The 22,523-nt window shown below is 46.0% G+C and overlaps 1 protein-coding gene across 20 annotated transcripts in view; it reads right to left on the bottom strand.

Moving 5' to 3' along the window:
- Positions 1 to 22,523, bottom strand: part of KALRN (kalirin RhoGEF kinase) — a 659,950-nt gene that overhangs the window by 289,681 nt on the left and 347,746 nt on the right. For 16 of the 20 annotated variants that reach the window (XM_035710078.2, XM_025474776.3, XM_049105377.1 and 13 more), the window contains 3 exons: positions 22,310 to 22,518; positions 18,902 to 19,076; positions 4,693 to 4,888 (listed from right to left, as the gene is read on the bottom strand). In XM_035710078.2, the coding sequence (XP_035565971.2) occupies positions 4,693 to 4,888; positions 18,902 to 19,076; positions 22,310 to 22,518 (580 nt within the window). The remainder of the gene's footprint in view (positions 1 to 4,692; positions 4,889 to 18,901; positions 19,077 to 22,309; positions 22,519 to 22,523) is intronic. The other 4 variants (XM_049105380.1, XM_049105379.1, XM_049105388.1 and 1 more) reach the window with 1 other exon arrangement.

The raw sequence follows: 22,523 nt of genomic DNA, 5'->3' as shown, positions 1-22,523 counted from the left end.
TGTGGGCGGGATCCTGGCATCAGGAAGTCTTAAAGCTCCCTGGGTGATACGAACATGCAACCAAGATGAGAAACCACTGGATAAGAGGGTACAGTGGCCAGCAACCCAGAGACAGAGATAGTCTCTATGCTACACTCTGTCAGCAGAGTGGCTGGCACTGTGTTTGTTTAGGGATCGAGGCCACAGCTAACTGTACTTAGCTTTGCTGCCACATTGAGGGTACCACTTTCCTTTCCTCCAGGAGAGAGGTGGCTGTCATCTAGGGTAAGATAGAGGTATTCCTGGCTATGCCACCCTGACGCGTTCTTTGTGCTTTCTTTAACATCAGCCTGCCTCAGAGACAGAACATCTTTCCTCCTTTCTTCTCATTCTGCGCCACTCCTCAGTGCTACACCCAGGTCAGAAATTACAAAGTCCTTTAATTGGGTTTTTAGATCAACATTCTCAACCCTGGCCGTACAACAGAATCACTTGGGAAGTTAAAGAAAAGAAAAATCTGGGGCCACTGCAGACCAAATAAGCAAGACTTCCTTGAGGGGTGGGGCCCAGCCCTTGGTAGTTTGAAGTTCTGTAGGTGATTCTAAATAAGCAGCCAGGCCGAGAACCATGGTTTCACACCTACATTCTCTTTCCCTCCACTCAGCCCCCATCAGATCCACATCCCTATTAACCCCAGAGTGGCTTCCATTCTGGAAAAACACAGGCGTTTTCTTTCCTTTGATGATGCAAGTGAAATTATTCATGGCCAGTTATTTTTGCCTACATGTGTTCCACCCACATTGATGTTCACTCCATTAACTAAGTCAGTACTATTACTGAGAACGTGCCATGTACAAGACATGACCACTCTGCTAGATGCTGAGAATGGAAAGAGAAGGAAGAGTCCTGCTCTCATGCTGCTGGAGAAGCTACAGGAGCACATAGTCCAACAGAACGCAGTATGTGCCAGAAAACAAGGATAACATACAATAGTCACCAAGCTGTCTTGAGCCCTTACCATGCTCGAGTATTATCACACTGCATCCTCATGGTGACCCTGTGTGGTGGGTATTCTTGCGACTGCTGTTTTCTGGAAGAAGGTGAGGCTGGGAGAGATTGGGTAGCATGTGCAAACGCAACCAGGTAGGGCGGGGTGTGGCCGGGTGCCATCCATACTCTGAGCGCTGTGCTCAAGGAGAAGAGAGATCCCCACACCACACTTTATTTATTTCCAAATGCCAGGGCTGGGTTCTTCCCAGGCACAGTAAATTTTAAGTATCATTGCCACAGATCCCAAAGATTTTTCAATTAAAAAATCTCACATAAAGAAAGAGCTTGATGCTTTGATTAGACCACAAAAGCAACGTATCCACAAGACACGTAGCTCATCTTACTCCCAAGGTCACGAGGAATAGTCACATGGTCAGATTTCACTGGAGAGACCTGTGGCATAGCCACTGGGGGTGATGAGGCTGACTCATCGTGGGAAGTACAAACTGGAAGGGACTATAGGAATCCAGGCCCACCTCCCACAGTAGACAGAAGAAGAGAGGTCTAAAGAGAAGGAACAGGAGCTTTCCAAAGGCAGACTGCTTGCTAATAGTGGAATCGGACCTTGACTTTAGCCAGAGTGTTTTGTCCAACTTGACTCTTTCCAGCAACACCTGGCACCTCCCAACATGAGGCCGAAATAGATCACACTACAGGGAGGAAAGAACGATGAGCAAGTGGAGAAAGTTCCTGCTTCACCTTCCATTCCTGAGGCTGATTTAAGCAAAGGCTCCTGCTTTGGGTAGAGCCGTTGGCACACCAGAGGGATTTAGTGCGACTCGGTTCAACACTACAAACCATACACCTGAAAATAAGTGTATGGAAATACCCTACTTCCGTTTATTCCTATAGAATCAAAGCATAAGCCCTTAATTAATGGACCATGCAGGGCTAACGATCAATTTAGTTAATTCTGGAACTGTCCTTTTTCTAAGACAACAGCTTAAATTATCTTTATATTATTATGTATTATATATTGAACTATATTTAGCTCAAATATAGTTTACTGGACACCCATCATCAATGACTAAGACATCTGCTGCCTCAGTTCCTGCATCTCTGAAGTCCTGCATTCCTCAACCTCCTGGGGGCAAGACCCACCCCGGGGTCCACCCCTAGCCTCCACCCCCCCTCCCCAGCTCTGGTACAACTCTGCCTCCCCTTCCTCCAAGCCAGAGGTGAGGTACATGCATCCTCTGCAGGACCAGGCACTCAGCAGCAGACAGGACATGAGCTTCCCCGAAATCCCTGGATTCATTCCCTTGGAAGCCTCAGGGATGACGCCAGACTGAGCAGCTAGCTGTGGTAGGAACAGGGGACCAGCCAGGCAGAGAGGCCTGAAGAGGCCAATCAAGCCTCTTTGGACAAAGCTCATTTCCTGATCAGGATACTGTGGGTGTGGGCCCACCTGCCCGGAGTGTTTTCACCCATTCGGCCCTCGAGGTCGAGGAGGCGGCCGAGCACGGCCAACCTGCAATCACAGGCAGGCTTCAGGGACTCTCGGCAACCTGTGGTCTTTCCGTTACCATGGCTACCTGGCTCTGGGGACAGAGATGGGCTTGCCCAGGTCACGCCAGCACCCCGGTACCAAGTACTGCAGGTTTCCGGGCAGACCGGCCTTCCTCCTGCCAGATGCGTCGACACCGAACGGCGTGGGGTGAGCATCCCCGCCAGGCGTCTCCGTCCCAGCCTCTCTTGTGGGTCCCACGCATCCTCTCGGGGTTCCCAGTCTTAGCTGGAGAGCCAGCTACTGTGAGCATCGTGAGGACAAGCTCTGACGTGAACCCTGAGTAAGGGGGTTCAGTAAGGTTCTCAGCCGCAGAGAAAGGATCATGGTTCCCTCCCCTTCCCCAACGAAACCCTGAATATGTACAAGCCATTGCCACGCATGTGTCTCAAACTGTAACGTGCACAGGGTTTACCTGGAGATTCTGTTAACGTACGGATTCAAATGGGCAAGTCTGGGATAAGGGCTGGGATTCTCCGTTCCTAACCAGCTCTTAGGTGATGCTGGTACTGCCGGTCCAGGGCCCGCACTCCTAGGAGGTCCTAGACTCCTGGTGCATCAGCACCACCGGGAGGGCTTGGGGGAACACAGACCATCGAACACAGAGACTCTGACGTGGCAGGTTCTATGGGCCCTCCGACCTGCATGTGGGTCTCAGCCCTGGCTGCACAGTGGATTCACCTGAGGAGGGAGTCTTTTTTTTTTTGGCTGATGCCCAAGTCCCATTCAGGGGTAGTTAAACCAGAATATCTGTGGTTGGGGCCTGGCACTGACATTTTTAAGAGTCGTCCCCAACCTCAACCAAGAGACTGCAATGTGAACGGCCCTTCCTGGGGCTACAGGGCAAGCTCTGCACTGTGAACAAGCCAGGGCAGCCACAGCTTTCACAACACAAATGAAAATTCATGGAAAGGTTATACTGAGCAAAGTGGACAGAATTTACTGATTGTCTCTCCTCTGGTTAGAAGTAAGGTTTCTTGGAATGCTGTGATTTATTCTTTCAGGTCATTAAAACCAACACAGTACTCTATGGTCAAATTTGATTGCTAAAGTCGGCCTGACAGTCTCATGATTCTAAATATCCTTCATGGTCGGGACGCCTTGGGGGGGCTCAGTGGTTGGGCATCTGCCTTCGGCTCAGGGTGTGAACCCTGGGGTATTGGGATCGAGTCCCATATCGGGCTCCCTGTGAGGAGCCTGCTTCTCCCTCTATGTTTCTGCTTCTCTCTGTGTGTCTGTTATGAATAAACAAATAAAATCTTAAAAAAAATCCTTCATGGTCAACAGGGACATAGACTGTTTTAAAGAGTTGATGATGGCCTGGACCCCCGTTTGCCTCTTCCTAGAGGATGAGGAGCCTGAGCCAAGGAGGACCTGCCCGGCAGGGCAACGGGTGGGTCTGGGTGTAGAGACTGGATCCCAGCACTCTACTGGCGTGTGCCCACACAAGGGATTTCCTGTCTAGTGGACTAGTTGGACCCTGGGATTGCTATGGCTCTCCCCAGTTCTAACACCAAAGACCATTTTGGAGAGCGGTGGGTCTAACAGGAAGGGGTCATGCCTTTGCTGGGTAGATACTGAATACACCTTGAACGTGAGAAGAAGTGAGATCTGGATACTCAGCCATGGTTTCTTGAGAAGTCATAAAATTATATGACCTTGCCATAAACTTCTATCTGCACTTCAAACCCTCATACACAGACAAGCGATTAAAAAACCGGGACTCTCAGAGCCCGAGACCAGAGACCCCTGGGGGTGGAGGGCAGGAGAGGGGACGTGGGGGGTGAACAGCCAACATCTACACATTGGAGTACAATTCACTGGCTGGCTGGCTGCTTTTGGAGCCCACCTGGTGTAGTTCCGCAGGCCTGTGGTTTTTGTGAATCTGTGCCATTGTCCGTGATTTGCTTTTCCCATTCCCTGCACAGGCCCCGGAGACCCCGGCCCTATCCTCCTCTTTACCAGACCCTAACTGGACAATTTCAGACAAGTGATTTCAGCTTTCCTGCATCCGTTTTCTTTTCTCTAAAATGGCAAAAAACCCTCCATTCCTGTATCTGTGGGAATAAAATGAATGAGCGGAGTGGAAGGACGGGCAGGGTCAGGCTGTTCCTGTTTCCACGGGCTCCCGCCTGCCGGGAGGAGAGGTCACCCACCTGACGCCTGGACCTCCATGATGTACTGGTGCAGGTCCTGGCCCTGCTGGATGACCTCGAAGGTCATGTTGTTCATGGCTAGCTTTCGCTCCGTGTGGCGCTGCAGCCGCTGCTCAGCCAGCGTCAGATCCTCCGTGTTGAAGTCATTCATCTGCCGGAGCAGGTCCTCGTTCCAGGCATCTAGCTCCGCCGTCACCTGGAAGGGGACGATGGTCAGCTCACCCACTCCAAGCCCTATAACGAACCCCATCCTTGCATCCGTCTCTGCTCTGCGGCCGTCGCAGCCCTAAACTACAGGTGTGCACCCGCGCCACACACCCACACGTGCACACCTGCTGCAGTATCCTCCAGGTGTTTCTATGTCTGCAGCCGCAAATGTTGCGTAAGTTACAGTTTATAAAGCTTTTGCATATTCCATCCTGTTCCACTCCCACCATGACCCGGAGAGGAAGGTCGGGTGGAGATCTCCGGGTGCATCTTACCGACAAGGAAGCTGGTGTCCACTCAGACAGATGCCACCTGCCCGGAGTTCACCCTGCTGCTGAGGGGTGCACACCTGCGGACACAGCTCAGTGCTGCTTCTGACTGCAGAGGTTTTGTCCACCACACCCCAAGCAGGACTCTAAAAATGTCATCACTGGAGAGAGTGGTCGCCGAGGCTCCTCACTCTTTCCGAGCCACAGAAACGGAGGGCTACAGAAACCTGTCACTGGCCCGAGGTGACACACTCAGAGCTGGTGCACATCAAGCCCCGGGGCCCGGCCGTGGTTCCCTTGTTCTACTGCAGGGGACTCTCTCCCTGCAAAGGCTGATACCTGGACGTGGTGACTAACGGTGTAAATGGAGAGCAGACCTGTAGAAATCCCAAGCAGATTGCATACCATCAAAACGTGGAATTCTAATGAAGACTGAAGCCTGTAATGAATGGAAACTCTGCCCTCATAGGAACCTGCCTACTGGTTATGGCTCTACACCTTCCCTGGTTGTACCTCAAACATGTGACCGCACGGAGGGACTGAATCCCACGCTTCCTTTGCAACCGCACCATTCCCAGGCAGGAACTCGGCAGGACTGAATGAGCAACTGCACCTGAGCAGAGAACCCTTCTGACGGTTTTCAGGTCCACTGTCCCATGCTCACACCTGCCTGGTAGCCCTGCGAAGGCCATGGCACAGGGACTGTCACCTTTTCTGAAAAGAGGAAATGAAAGCCTCACCCTGCATCAGTTGCAATATGGCCCAGGCAGCCTAGGCCCAAATCCCAGAGCCCTTGTTCAGGGATTTCCATTATGCTGCATCTCCCCCATAACTGCTGACATGTGGCATAACCTCCCCTGCTGACAACCACTGGCATTCTGGGAACATCAGGGGATGGGGTGGAGGTTGCAGAGAAAGCCAGCTCGAGGCAGCTGGGAGATGGCACACTTACATCCTGGGCTGGGGCCATGCAGACTAGGATGGGAGAGGCAAGCGGCCTGGCATAAGAGGCCACCATCTGGGGCACAGGACTCCATTTTTTGTCTAACAGTAAGACTTTTCTTCATGCAGAGGGTAGTTGCTTGTCTTGAAAGCAGAGATAGGGGAATTGTAAAAATACCACCTTTATTGTCCTAGACTCCGACCTCATTTCCCCGCATCATCTCAGGTCAACTAAGGGATCCGCTGAGCTCAGCAGGAAAACCTAGTATCTACTTGTCCTGGGGATCTGGGAACCAGCAGGTTGACAGGCAAAACAGGATTCTGTCGTATCCCTTCTTTGAAAAGTACTTCATTCTCTAACTAGAGAAAAGAGTTAAACTGAGAAGAGTAAGAGAGATAATTGATTTATAATATAGGATGAATGGGCCTATAAATAAATGTTTTCCTTCCTGTATTTAAAAAGGTTGAAGTATAATTTACATACAATAAAATGCACATATTTAATTAAGCATTCAGTTTTGACCCATTTTGTCCACCCATGTGGCCATTACCAAAACCAAAATATGAACCTTTCCATCACCATAGGGAGTGTGCTTGTGCCCTGCCCAACCTTACCCTCTGACATGCCTCAGGTACCACCTTTTGATTTCTACCATTGCAGACGTAGTTTTGCCTATTCTTGGATTTCGTACTAATGAAGTCATACAGTATGTACTCTCTTAGGTCTGGCCCCTTTATTCAACATGCTCTATTTAAGATTCACTCACGTTGTCATGTGTTTGAGTAGTTCATTCCTTGCTACTGCTGCGTAGTATTCCGTTGTGTAGATGTGCCACAATTTGCTTATTCATTTTCTGGCTGGATGACCATTTGGGTAGTTTCCAGTGTTTGGCTATTATGAGTATGGCTGATGTGAAAGTTCTTATACAAGTCTTTCTCTGGCTACAGGTTTTCATTTCTCTTGAGAGTTCCCTAGGAGTGTGATCATAGTCATACGGTAGGTGTGTGGTAGCCATTCCCAACAGCAATTTTACATTCCACTGGGAATGTATGAAAGTTCTAGTTGCTCTATATCCTCACCATCATTTGGTATTACCAGTCTCTTTAGTCATTCTCGTGGGCACGACGGATATCTCACTATGGTTTTACGCTACTAATCATGGTTAGCACATTTTCACATGCTTATTGGCCATTTGTGTCTACTTTTGTAAAGTGTATTTTCCAGTTTTCTAAAATGAGGTTAATTATCGCTTGCTCTTAGATTTGTAAGAGTTCTTAATATATGCTGGATAAATCCTTTATCAGATAATGTACTGACAACAAAAAATATATTTTTTTGGCCTACGTCCTAGCCTGTAAACTAAGAAAAATCAGAATAAAACTAAGACAACAACAGGCATGAAAGGAAGAGCCTGTCTTTTCTTTCAATTTTAGTTTTTGTTTGGTTTCCATGAAACTGAGTCTATGCAAGGTCTAATTGCTGCAGGAAAATCCTGCAGGGGTCCGAAAGCAGGAGTCTGTGGGATGGATAGTATTGAGAGTCCTGGTGAGGAGGGGCAGAGCGAAGTTTAGGTGCTTCAGTTGGGAGAGTGAGCCTCAGGGATTTGGTACCTTGGGAATCTGAATCTATCAACATGAATTACATCCAGCATTCTGAATCTGGTGTTTCTATATTCTTTCCTCTCCCCTTTCCTACCCTCTTCTCCCCTTACTACCTTGACATCATTAGGCAAAGGACCCATGTCTGTTATGAAGCCCAAAGAATGAGACTTTTGAGGGGCTTCTCAACAGATCAGCTGACTCAGCCAGGCTGTCTTCCTGATGTCTACTCTCTTTTCTCTCTTTTTGCCTTGCTCTTCCTATTACCCCCAGCAGTGATGCCCAGATCCTTGAAATAGTCTGATCTGTTTATTTCTAATATTTACTGGAGTTTATTTTCTTTCCTATTTTCTGTGTCATCAAAAAATGTTCTTTCATTGCCCTCCTCCTCCCTACCTTCTTTCTGGGGTACCAGGCTGGCACATAGCAGCGGCACTTTTTTTTTCTTTTTTTCTTTAATAAGAACCTTGGTTTTCAAACCTGAAGCTTACCAGCTGTTAATGAACAAGCCTAACTTTCCAGCCCCGTCTCATGGGGGCTGTCAGTCAGCAGGTTACTCGCTGCTGATCTTTGTCCAGCCTCCTTCCCTGATCTGATAGCCCTGAAACACCCATGTTTCCTCTCCCAGTCTGTCAGATCCTCATCACCCTTCAAAATCAACCCTCTGACGTGAAGAGCTTCATGACCCCCATCACCCCCAGACTCAGAAATTTTTCTCTGGCTTATTTCATAATATTGGACATAGACTTGTTTGCTAATACAGAGACCGTGAAAAGGAAATCCTGCACTGGGGAATTAATTTGGCTATTTCACTCCATTTGGAAAAGAAACCTGAAAGAATTTGTTCAGGGCAAAAAGTAGGGCCTGCACCAGATGAATGAAGGAGAGAACCCAAGTTGCCCACAGGGTATTCAGCTTTCAATCACTCTATTTTGCTTTCTCCTTCCACTCAATTAGGTCCATCTCAGCTCCAGCCCACTCAGTTCCCCTCTTGGCTCCAGTGGCTCCTATCTCCCTTGCTTTCCTGAATTAATTGGAGTGCTAGGATACAATGACCTCTTTGAGAGATACATTGGCAATATTTCTATGCTAACAATTGTCTACTCTAGAGCCATAGCCATAAGGGAAATCAGAGAAGGAGTGAAACAGAAAGAAAGGATAAGAGGCAATGGGAAGTGGGAAGGCTCACTTCAAAATGAAGCCCCAGACTTTCCTGCCAGATGAGATTCACTGAATCCAGCATCCTCCTGGCACACACTGACCCGAGAGATTTGGCTTAGCAGTTGCCTTGGGCTCTATTCTCATGGTGACTTCTTCACTGGCTCCTCCCACTTGCTGAGAGTCTTCCCCCCTCTCCTCCCAATGTTTTATTTTGTACTTGTCCAAATCAAAACTCACCTGTCACTTCTCTTCCCTTTTCCCATGGTCTATTCCCATCTATTTAGTTCTTTACTATCACCTGTGAAGTTGGAAATCTCACTCCACAGTCCTTTTCTCCAAATCATTTGAAGATGATGGTAATCATGATGAAGATGATGGTCAGGGGTTGAAGAAGGCATTTGCCTTGTACAGGCATACTTCATTTTATTGAGCTTTGCTTTATTGTGCCTCCCAGATGTTTTTTTTGTTTGTTTTGTTTTTGTTTTTGTTTTTACAAATTGAGAATTTGTGGCAACCCCGTGTTGAGCAAGGCTGTTGGCACCCATTTTCTCCACAGCATTTGCTCATTCCAGGTCTGTGTCACACTTTGGGAATTCTCATAACATTATAAATTTTTTCATTATTGTTATATTTGTTGTGGTGATCTGTGATCAGTGATCTTTGATGTTACTATGGTGATTGTTTTAGAGCACCATGAACTGCACCCATGCAAGATGGCAAACTTAATATGCATGTTCTGACTGCTTTGCCAACCAGCCACTGGCCCATCTCACCCCCTTTCCTTGGGCTTCCCTATTCCCTGAGACACAACAACATTGAAATGAGGCCAATTACTAACCCTACAATGACCTCTAAGTGTCCAAGTAAAAGGAAGAGTCTGTACACCTCTCACTTTAAATCTAAAGCTAGAAATGATTAGCTTTGTGAGGCATGTTGAAAACAGGCCAAAAGCTAGGTCTCTGGCACCAAACAGCCAAGTTGTGAATGCAACAGAAGAGTTCTTGAAGGAAATTAAAAGTGCTACTCCAGTGAATATTCAAATGATAAGAAAACAAAACAGACTTATTGCTGATATGGAGAAAGTCTGAGTGGTCTGGACAGAAGGTCAAACCAGCTACAATATTCCCTTATGGCAAAGCCTAATCCAGAGCAAGGCCCGAACTCTTCTATTCTAAGAAGGCTGAGGAGAGAGAGGTAAGGAGGTTGCAGAAGGAAAGTTAGAAGCCAGATGAGGTTGGTTTATGAGGTTTAAGGAAGGAAGACATCTCTGTAACATGAAAGTGCAAGGGGAAGCAGCAGATGCTGACGTAGAAGCTGTAGCAAGTTGTCCAGAAGATCTAGCTCAGATAATTCAAGAAGGTGGCTACACTAAACAACTGATTTTCAATACAGATAAAAGGGCCTTCTATTGAAAGAAGATGGCATCTAGGATTTTCGCAGCTAAAGAGAAGTCAATGTCTGGCTTCAAAGCCTCAAAGGATAGGCTGACTCTCTTGTTAGGGGCTAATGCAGATGGTGACCTGGAGCTGAAGCCAGTGCTCACTGACTGTTCCGAAAATCCCAGGGCCCTTAAGAATTACATTAAATCACTCTGCCTGTGCTCCATAAATGAACAATAAAGCCTGGGTGACAGCACATCTGTTTACAACATGGTTTACAAAATATTCTAAGCCCCCTGTCGAGACCTACTGTTCAGAAAAAAATATTTCTTTTAATATACCACTGCTCACTGACAACGCATCTAGTCATCCAAGAGCTCTGATGGAGACATATGTTGAGATTAATGTTGTTTTCATGTCTACTAACACAACATCCATTCTGCAGCCCATAGATCAAGAAGTAATTTCAACTTTGAAGTCTTATTATTTAATAAATATATTTTGTAGGGCTGTAGCTGCCACAGATAGTGATTCCTCTGATGGATCTGGACAAAATATATCAAGAACTTTCTGGAAAGGATTCACCGCTCTAGGTGCCATTAATAACATTCATGATTCAGGGGAAGAGGTCAAAATAACAGCATTACTAGGAGTTTGGATGAAAGCTGATTCCAACTCTCAGGGATGACTTTGAGGGTTCAAGACTCCAGGGGAGGAAGTAAGTGAAGATGTTGGGAAAACAGCAAGAGAACTAGAATTAGAAGTGGAGTCTGAAGATGTAACTAGATTGCTGCAATCACATGATAAAACTTGAATGGATGAAGAGATGCTTCTTATGGATGAGGACAGAAGGTGGCTTCTTGAGATAGAGACTACTCCTAGGGGTGATGCTGTGAACACTGTTGAAATGACAACAAAGCATTTAGTGTATGACATAAACTGACATGATAAAGCAGTGGCAGGGCTTGAGAGGACTGACTCCAACTTTGAAAGAGGTTCCACTGTGGGTAAAATGCTTTCAAGCAGCATTGCATACTGCAGAGAAATCATTTGTATACACACTGTGTATATTAAGGTCCAATCCTATTCCAACTAATCATGGGAAGGAAGGATCCAAGGCATTTCACTGTGGCGAGATGGTCTGAAATACATGGGCTGTCAATTGCAAAATGAGCATCTTTCTGTTTTATGATATCATTATTTTTATTAAGATGAGAAAAGTGAAAGCTAAATATTCTCCATTGACCTACAAGTGCTGGATGATAGGGAAAGACATATTGTAGCTAAAGAGACAGTCTTGTTGAACGGGAAGAGCTATTTTATCTATAATGGGTTTGTACACTGATACAGGTTATCAGCGTGAAACTAAAATTCATCAAATTATCAGTCATTTATTCTCCTTGTCTAGTCTAGTATTTTCTTTCCTGAGAGTTCCTTTTGTTTATAAAATCAATTTATAAAATGTTGAGATTAGTGAATTCTAGTATAGGCTATTTTAAAGGTGTATCATAGCAATTCCTTCTGCTTTAGAAATATCTTGTCTAAGAGTTAAAACATTTATTTATGTAGCTATATAAAGACCTTTGGCGATATTGCAAGAACTTTTGAGAAAAGCAGAAGGATTTGGCAATAAATTAATCTACTCAACTGTTTCTAATTTTTGGCAAAATAATGTAAGAGCATATTTCAACATGCTGTAATTGATGAGTTCTAATGTTCAGTTACCTAATTTCTATTCCAGTAGATAATCTGTATAATTGAATAATTTTTATGAACAATTTCATGTTCTTTTCTTCATTAACATCATGATAAGACAGAAATGACAAATACCCACCATTTGCTTCAACGTGGATGGAACTGGAGGGTATTATGCTGAGTGAAGTAAGTCAGTCGGAGAAGGACAAACATTATATGTTCTCATTCATTTGGGGAATATAAAAAATAGTGAAAGGGAATAGAAGGGAAGGGAGAAGAAATGGGTAGGAAATATCAGAAAGGGAGACAGAACATAAAGACTCCTAACTCTGGGAAACGAACTAACGAACTAGGGGTGGTGAAGGGGAGGAGGGCGGGGGGTGGGGGTGAATGGGTGATGGGCACTGAGGGGGGCACTTGACGGGATGAGCACTGGGTGTTATTCTGTATGTTGGCAAATTGAACACCAATAAAAAATAAATTTATTATTAAAAAAAATTAAAAAATAAAATAAAAAAACAGAAATATTTGATATAATCTTGAAGGGGTCTTGATTGGATCCTCAGTGGTTCTTCTGTCCATATCTCGGCCTCTTAATGAGTTTGAGACCTGTGGGAATCTATTATGTTTTCAAAAGATCTCCCCTTTGTTGAAGAGCTCCTGCAATATATATTGTCCCCTCATTCTAGTACATATCAGTACTTGAGTGTCAGTGTTTTTCCCCCTCTGTAAGCTAAATACCTAGTCCTGGAGCTTCCTTCTACTGAACCCCTGGCATCCTCACCAGAAATAAGAAGCATACAGCATTTGTACCTTGATAATATAACTTGAGTTTAGGTTCACAGCACCAGACACACCCCATTACAGAGTATTCTGAAAGTTCCCATCAGAGATCTTTGATAATTACCCAAAACAGGTGACTTGCCAGAATGGGAAAGCTGTGTGAATAACCACTTTTGTTTTGTTTTGTTTTTCAAGAAGGAAGATGGTAGCAGAACCACTGCCGCCAACCCCCCAACATGATCCTGAAATCAATTTGGCAAAAGTCTGGAAGAGACAATCAAATTAATATTTTGTGTAGACTTTGGCTTGCTTTGTAGGATTCATTCTGCATTTCCTTCTCAAAGGAACTAGGGCATATTTAGAGAATGCTACAGTGATCCCTAGGAGCAATCCACAAAGAGTAATCCCAAATAGATCTCATTTTCTTTCTTGTTACAGTTTCTATGTTGGTGGATTTGAGGCGTGTTGCAAACGTGGAGCACAGCATCGCTTTGCAGAGTCTGACGCTGTATCTATAGAAGAAGAAGTTATGAAAGTGGACTAGATGACATGGTCCTTAGATGATCCCCAGGCAGTATGATGACTGTGCAGGCTGATGGCCCTGCGTCACCAGAGGAAAACTTCCAGTAAAGCATCACAGGGCCCTGCCTGGTCTGGCCAGTATTTCAAATAGCTACAATATTGAAGCAATAATAAATTTACCTTAATAGGCTACAGAACTGGGCCAAGAAGAAAAAAAGTACAGTTTGAGAGGGAAAATGCACAAAAGCTTCTATTTAAGTTTTTTTTTTTTTTTTTTTTTTTTAAAGTCAGTATATTGGAAGGACTTTGAACAAACAACCAGCAGGTTTTAAGGGAGCACAAGCCTAGACAAGGCAGGTGATAATGTCACTGAAAAGGCTCCTATCTCCTGGCTCCTCCGAGAGAGTGCCAGCACCTTGAACACACTGCACCCAGGTGTGTGTAGGAAGGCCTGGCTAACTTGCCTTCAGCGGGCGGCAAGCAGGAGAACGAGGTGTCTGGAGACTATGTCATATCCAGAAAGCCATGGATAAATTTGGGACATGGGCCACAGAGAAGGGCTGATGACAAAGAGAAATAGTCATCAAATTTTTAGAGTCAAAAGGATTGTAGGAATAACTATGTAATCTCAACATTTTCCAGATAAAGGGGAAAAAAAGCCTATAATGATCACTTTTAAATATTTTGAAGGCTGCCAAATTAAAAAGGGAGCAGATTTTTCTGTTTTTCCACAGAAGGGCAAAAGGGGAGAAGATTCTGGTTCGACACACTGATAAAATCCCGAGCTCCTTTTTCTGCCCCCATTCTCCCAAACCCCCACTTTCCAAACTTTGGAGATACCCCAGCAGAGACTAGATAGCATCCCCAGAATATGCCAAATCCTGGCTACCTGTCTTCCAGTAAAAGCTCATCAAGGAACTTTCCATGGGCAGCCTGATTAACTTCTCCTGCCTCAGTGTTCTCACCCCGCCACGAGTCTCTCTCTGTGTCACCGAATTATCACATTGTATGATGATTCTGTTCCTCTGTTTCTCCCTAGCTCGTCCCTGAAGGGCAAGGACTGTTTGTATCCTCAATGCCAACATAGTTTTTGACTCATATTAGGTGCTCACTAAATGTTTACTGAGTTGGATTTCTCTCCGGTCAAAGGCAATGTCTTTCAAATACAAGACACCAGATGCCTCTGCCTAAAGGTTTGAGATCACCGGTAAATTGTAATCAACTGTCTCTTCTCAAGGAAGAACTTTCCTCCTCAAAGGCTATTTTTTGCCCCAGCCTCCACCTAGCCACAACTTGCCCTAATGCAAACCCCACAGATTTACAGCTGGCTGTTCCATTCCTTACTCAAGTTAATTACAGATTAATTTTCAGGTACATTGAACAAAACTTTGATTGTGGTTGTAGAGTCGGAGCTTCTAAGAAAGATCCTAGAGATTTTAAGAAAGATCATAACTGTGGCCCATTCTTCATAAAGTCTCCTATTTAGAGTATCTTTCTTTGTGTCATTTCTAGTACCATACACTGTGATTATGCCCACCCCAGGGGATGCCTCAGATTATCCATGGAAAACACAAAAATTCTCACTGCATAAGTATGCATATGTATGTGCATATATGTTATATGCACACATATTTGATTAAATGACTAAAAAAGATGCAAAATTTCCCTAGACTTCACCAACAGACTGATACCAGAATCTCGCTGTAACCCCTGGCTGGTGGTGAGGTGAGAGAGGGCTCCTCCAGGAGAGCAGGAGTGCACAGAGGAGCTGATGTGGCTCATTTGTTCGGGTGTTCTCAGCATATTTCAAATTAGTGCTCTTTTCATGCACTCAGTGAAAAAGGCTTATCTATTATCTACTTTTAACTAATCTTCACAGAAAGACACATGGCTTATCAAGTTTCTTGCAAAGAAACTGCAGTTTGAGGATAATGATTTGCATGAAAGCACAAGAGAACTTTGAACTCTCTGACAGCCGCCTTGTGGGGTAAAGAAACAATGATAATCTAATCAGATCTGTCAAGAAGCCAGGCCAAAAAAATAATTAAGAATGATCAAGGAGGCAATCTGAAATATGAAAACACAACTTCTGATGAAAAAGCTAAATTTCACCCTAAGGGCACCCTGAGTTCTGAGAGTATTAGCCAATGATAGTAGAACATGTGTACCATTTAGAAACTAATATATGCAAAGATAGGGAGTTGCAAGTTCAAGAATATTTTATTAAGAGAGCGCACGATCAAAAGAGTTTAGAGCCTTCTGGCCTGTTCTTGCTTCTAAAAACATTTTTTAAAAAATTTCTGATCATTTTAGTCAATTGTAGAAAACTCTGAAATGCATGGAAGCTTCAAACCCATGAAAATATCACCCATATTCTTCACCACCACAACATAAACATTATTCACATTTGGTGAAATGTCTCTGCTATCATCAACATTTCATATAAAATGTCTTTCACAAAGGGAAGCTGAACCTACAGGAAAAACTTTACGGAACACCACGTTCCACCATGGGCCGCCGTGTCTAGCCTCCCTGGAGGAATGTCTAGCTCCCATGGCAGGAATGCAGCTGTGGTCCTGGCTTCTGAGCATTTGCCTACTACATTTGGGATAAGTTTCACTCTTGGTGGGGGTGTCCTATGACCTCTCCCCAGGCTCTACCGTGGGCGCCATACACACCATTCTTATTGAGGAAAAGGAGATTGGCTCAGCAACTCCTGTACTATCATAATTTTTAAATTAATTAGCTCATCTCAGCCATTGGTGACATGGTTAAGGAGTCATGCTCAGATTCCCAGATGTCAGGGGTGCAGGACTGCTCTGGTTTTCAGTAATCCCCAGGAATTCCGAGTATGTCCATCAGATGCCTTCCTCGAGGGCAGGGCACCATAGCTGAGGGTCCTGCAGTGACAGCCCCTGCCCTGGCTAATGTCAGCTCTGACATGTCCTTCACTACAGAAGCCGCCCTCGGTTTCACATTCGGACTCTTCTCTAGATGTTTGCTCATCATCTCCCCACAGGGAAACGCTAGCTGGTATTTGAAATAATCTCCTCACACTCAAAAATAACTTCTGACAATCTGAGTTGAAGCAGAACTTTTCCATAGGTTTGGCAGCATTTCCATTTTGATCTGAGATGAAATGCAGCATTTCCCAAGCTTTGGGCCATACCCTACATGGGGAACAAGACCCTGTCTAAAACCTGGATGTCACTGCCTAACCCAGATGCTGTTGAACCAAATCACTATTTGCATCTCCGTCATTTTACTAGACCGTCATACGATGTCCCCACTTTTGCTCTACTACATACCAACTATCCTAGTTGTTGTGTAGTATGGAGGCTGGGGAGGAGAGTAAATTTTTATACAATACAAAGGCTGAAGAATTCAAATTCTATAATTGAAATAACAAGCTCCTCTGGCACACCATTTAAACAGGATCCAGCTTTAAAGTATTTGATTTATAGTTTTTTTTTTTTTAAGCATAATTTTGGCATACACTCTGGATTATTTTTCAGGAGTGGAAATGGATTTTCCCAGAATCCCTGTAGGTAAGCACACCCTAGTGATGGCCCTCACCCCCTCCAGCTAACACCAGGGGTGCAGTTCACGGCGCAGTGAAGCTATCTGACACATTCTGCAACGAAACCAGCAACCCAAACTTCAAAACCATGCCATCTAATGAAATAAAACTCAAACATCCAAACTCTCAGATTGTTTCCTTCCTCTTACGCAGTTTTCGATGTGGATCTGGAATCATAGGAGAGTACATAAAAGACTACAACAGCAGAATCACCACCCTTTCTGACATAATTTCTCAATGGATAAATTCACCTTTGGTAGGTCCAGGGGAGTTGAGGGGTGGTGAGAGTGCCTGGGGCCTGCACCATATGTAATTCTGTTTATTTCGGTGAGGCTCACCCACAGTTACCAAAGATTGACAACTCCTACCCCCTCTTACCTTTCTTTGGTACCTTTGTCATCCGAGCTTTTTAAAGTTCACCATATTCACTCTGCTGCCTATCAAAATCTCTAATTTTCCACTAGTATCTTCATTGTTCTTGCAACATATTTTTTTAAGTATACATTTATTTTCTTAAAGTGTATTCATTTTAAGTACTCTCTATGCCCAACAAGGGGCTTGAACTCACGACCCCGAGATCAAGATTCACATGCACCTCCAACTGAGCCAGCCAGGCGCCCCACAACTTATGTTTTAATACTACTGGCCACCTGAAATCCTTTTGAGTGTAGATTCAAAATGAATTAAGTAAAAAGGACACATTAATTCATCCAAAGTCATAGAATAAGTTGGAAGGATAATTGAGATCTAGATTTAAAGACTTACCCTTTCCTTTGTTTTAGAAACTGTCCAGAATGCCCCCCTTTTAAAGAGATAGTCTTAAGCAAGAAACTGCAGTGGCTTCCAGGGAGGCAAAGGTAGAGGTGTGGTTTTAAGAAGAGAAAGATCGTAAGACAGTAAGAGATGGGAAGGATTGCTTTAGGACTGTTTTTCTTGTATATTTCTGATTCTCAATATAAACATTGTTGGTCACAGAATTGAAGAAAAGAGTATCTTGCCAGGACAGTTCTCTGGTCCCGCCTGGGACTGGGATTAGGATATCAGAATTTCAACATAAAAAAAAAAAAAAAAAAAAAGCAATTTCCTTCCAAACCAGTTTCATGAAGTTTCCACAGATATTGTTAGGAAGATCATTCCCAGACACCCAGAAGCCCCAACTGTGAGGAGCTGGTTGGAATGCAAAAAAAAAAAAAATGTTAAAAAAAATGATGGGTGGAGAGTGCTTTCCCTCATACCACACCAGCAGGGAGCAAAGAGAAGATAGTACCACTTTCCTTTAACCCTTTCCCATCCCTGAAAAGGACAAAGTGCCTTTGGGTGTTGGATACTCTTCACACCCCAGGAACCCTACCGGCCTGGCTTCAGTTACTGTTTCAAAGTAAGAAATAATAAAAGGTGGATATTATGTGGAGCACACATTATTAATAGGCATCACAAAGGGGATATAAATATACCAGAACATGATTCCAACCTTTCCAGAAGGAACTGGGAAATCTATGAGATGAACCAAGATGGTGTCAACACAGCCTTACTTTCTTAGCGAGCACAAAGCAAACTGAAGAAAAGGCCTTTCTCCCCGTGGCTCCTGCCTTCCTGACTGCTCTGTGGCTTCATCTGGCCCCTGACCTAGAGTCATCAGCCGAGAAGGCCTCCAAATTTTGACACCTACCTACTCCTGAAGCTAAAGGATCCAATCACTAACTCAAATGGCCAACACCATGGTCTTTCAGGAAATAAAAGTACCAAGGGTCCAAATAATCCCCACAAAAACCTTCTCGGTGAAGTAGTTCCCAGACAGAAAAATGAAACAGAGAGGCTCTGCTTGGCAGAGCAGGTGAGAAGGACGGAGGCACAGAAAAAGGCGAGATGTGAATTGGGAATTCGGTGATTCTAGACATGTATCCTTAATACACAATCTCCCTGTTCACTTTTCCCTTACGGTACTGCCCGAGGCTCCCTTCCCAGCCCCTGAAACAGTGCCCTGGACCAGAAAGCAGGCCAGTATGCAGCGCCTCCAGAATTCTCCATGACTCCCTTCCCGCTCCTTTCCCAGTCCCCTCCCCCACCTCTACCTCAATGGTATACTGCTCGAAGATGCGCAGCTGCAGGAAGATGTCCAGCTTGATCTTCCGCTCGTGGAACAGCTCCTCCATCTGCACCTGGGCATCATCCAGCTGCTGCAGGACCGACTCGATGTGGCTGATGGAGCTGCTGTGGGGTGTCTTGTTGTTGGACACAGCCGAGTCCCTGTGGCAGAGTAAGGGGGGGCAAAGGGAGAGGCCTTGCCATGTTAAAAGTGATATAGGGGCAGGGGGCCTTCCTCATGTGTGTAAGGGGGGTGTGAATCACCACCTGGGTCATTGAAGACATTTATCAACGCCTACTATGACCCTGGGGCTATCTCTTTAGTAGGTGAACCAACAATACTCATGTCTTCTTTGAGGTTCACAGCGCTGTAGCTCCGAGGCTAGCTGCTCTCCCACTCCTCAGACAGAATCGTGAAGGGGATCGGACAAAGGAACGTACAGAAAGGGCTCTATGTAGCAGAACATATTAGGGAAAGGGACTGGTTCCACACATACATGTAGCCTACTATGCACAGCTTGAATACACACACGTGCGCATGCATGAGAGCAAACACACTGACCACAATGTGTAAGAGCAGACAAACTAAAGGCATATGAAAAAAAAAATCACCCTTCCTAGTTTTACCTCACTGGATTGTTGTTAAATAAAAAGAGATCATGGCTACCAGAATTATTCACCCACTTTATAATGCTCTGCCAAAATCATGGGCTTGTGTCATTACACAGGCTCCAAGCGGTAGTTAGGAAAGCACGGGATCTAGAGGCTGCAAGCCTAGATTAAGTCCCCGCGCTGACACACGGGGGCTTGCGGCCTTGGGACATCATCTCCTGGAGCCCCAACTGCCTCCTGCAGAGTGGACTTAATAACCCTCGTGCTGCTCACTTTGTGCTTCGCTGTCAAGTAAGACCGTGCATGTGAATATGCCCTGGGACCAGAAACATGCTGCATGAATGGCTGTTAATCCTGAAAGGACATAAGGAGTGTCGAGTGCTGACTGGGACACAGGTCCAGCTGGGGAGAGTAGAGGGTAGGCGCGCAGGAAGCTGGGACAGCCGTGAGGTTGCTAAGAGGATGAGTTCTGATTTGGGCATTAAAAGAAAAGGATGAACCCAGCCAAGCCGGTGGGAGATGTGCACTTTCTGAGCAGGAGGGTCTACATGAGAGTGGCAGGGGGAGGTGACATGTCATAGAAGGGAACCCAAAGGAAACCTATTGAGCTACTCAGGGAAGTAAGGGGTGAGGAGGCCTCCAAAGGGATCATCATAACAGGACAATTACAGGTGTTTAGAAGTTTAGATTCTCTAGGGCCCTAAAGCTTGATATAAACGGGCACATTCATGATCTTGTGGCATTTGGTGTCTTATGCAATGTAAGAAGTCAGAAGACAGGGGCACAATCAGCAGCAGGCTTTCTGACCACCGGTCCTACTGGCCTGTGTGTGTCTCAGGAGCAGCAGTATCTGAGCTCACGCTGTTTCCGAAGGGGGCAGAAGGCCAGTGGTCAGGGGCCCGTCCTTCTGTCACTCTGAGAGCTTCCAATTCCACCCTCTACTCTGGCCTCTTGGGGGCACAAACCCCCAGCATCGCACAGATCCCCCAGTCGTGAACAGACTATGAGGCCTGTACTTGATCATCTGCTTATGCCTTTGCTGAGGACTCCGCGGTCGGAGGATATGCTCGTTCTTTCGGACCGTTCCTCTCCGTCTGTTTTCCATCTCGCAGCTTCCCGGAGGAAGAGAATGACTTCTGACCGTTTTGTCAGTATCACACTCACTAGGAGTCACAGAGATGTTGCAAAAGCCACCTGAGGTGCTTTGGTGATGAGCGCCAGAAGGGCCGCAGAGACCGAGGTCTGCGTGCTCGTGTGCGTGAGCCGGCCGCCCTTTCCCGCTGGGCCCCGTTCGCTTCCTTTCCTCTCACCTGTCTTGAGATCGGGGAGGGGAGCCCTGGCTAGAGGCAGGCCGGGGGCCGGGGGGGGGGGGGCACACAGCCAGGCTTCCCTTGGAGACCCCTGGAATTCGGCCTTAGAACAGGATCAGGCTGTCGCGGCCGCCGCCTCACGGGGTAGCCTTCAGGCCTTCGGCATCACGCAAGGCTGGTGGCGGGCGCAGGTGTCATCCCCGCAGACCCAGCCCACGCAGAATGGAACCCACCAAGCTTATAAACAGCAGTTGGACGGAAAACACAAAACCATTGCAAATTCTGGGGCTGACGGGGCTCCCGGAGCTGCCCCTTAGTCACGCAGAGGAGGCATCGGAGGCCCAGAGAGCGGACGGACTGCCTGCTATCTGGAACTTTCTGCGGGAGCCAAGAACAGGAGGGTCCCTAGGCAGGAAGACGGTCATGCTGAGCTGGGGACGTGGAGGGGAAAGAGGCTGTCTTGTTAGGAGGCGACAGGAGGACCCGCCACGTCTCCTGTGTCGTCTGCAATCGACATGGTTAATTTCCTGCGGTAACTATGGTAACCCTCCTAGCTTGTCTAATCGGACAAAGGTACGGGAGGGGTGACAACAACCCTGTCCGGTTGAGGTGATTCCCTCAGGCCCCAGAGCTGGCCCGGGACTTGCTGATGAGATCATTTCTGTCCCAGCACTCGGCGATTTCAGGTGGAACAAGTCCCTGCGGGCAGACACCATTAGTGCCACCGAGTCCTATTTATGCAGCACTTGGGCATGGGGGGTGGTGCTGTGGGCTTGCTCAAGGCCTCGTGACATTTTGTCTGAGGAGCCAGAGCCCTTGACAGGGACAGGAAACTGGATATTGATGCCAGCAGAAAGGAGGGGCAACGGTGTGGAGGATTCTAAATGAATATAAGGTTTTCGACAGGATTTTCCTTCGTAGTGGTGTCTGTTTAGGTTGATACAGAAGGAGTTGTATTTTCTGGGCAGCAAGGGATGGTGGAAAGGTCACATGTGGGTGAAGGAGGGCAGAGTAGGACAACGAAACCCATTCTCTATATCCCCACGGGGCCAGAGCCAACCATTTTTGCCAACTGGGGCACCAGCGTCTAGGGTTCAGCCTGAGATCAGAAGCCAAATAACACTATGCCCCATGATGGTTATTTCTCCACGTAACCCAATATGCCATAATTCTGATTAAGGTGTTATTTATTTTGTGTTGAATGTTGCTAATTTCTATGTTTCTGGTACTTACTGATTGCTGAATAACATCACAAATAATAACTAGTTCTTTGAAACATCAGAGCTCTTCCATGTACTGTTTCATTCTAAACTCAAGTTGGGTATGACACAGGCATTTCTGTATCTGACAGATGGAGAAACTGAAGCTCACACAAGACCACAAAGCCGGCTGTGGCTGAGCCAAGACTGGGACATGACTTATCTCACATCTAGTCGAGGGCATTTCTCACTGGAAAGCACTGCCCATGCTGACCTGGCCTCGCTGGGCTCCCCCAGGGAGGGAGGCGCTGACCTGAGCTGCTGGATAAGGTCTTCGCCTTCCTTGATGACATTGAGCGTGGCATCCAGAGTGGCGGTCTGCTGCTGCTGGAACTGCTTGATCAGTTCCTGGACCGCATCCACTGAGTCCGCACAAACGTCCTCCAGCATCTCCTTCTGAAGGTCTTCCATCCATGTCCACAACTGTC

This window comes from Canis lupus, chromosome 33, assembly GCF_003254725.2.
Source record: "Canis lupus dingo isolate Sandy chromosome 33, ASM325472v2, whole genome shotgun sequence".
Lineage (NCBI taxonomy): Eukaryota > Metazoa > Chordata > Mammalia > Carnivora > Canidae > Canis > Canis lupus.
Note: the sequence above shows the minus strand (reverse complement) of the source record. Positions and strands in the feature narration are given on the sequence as shown.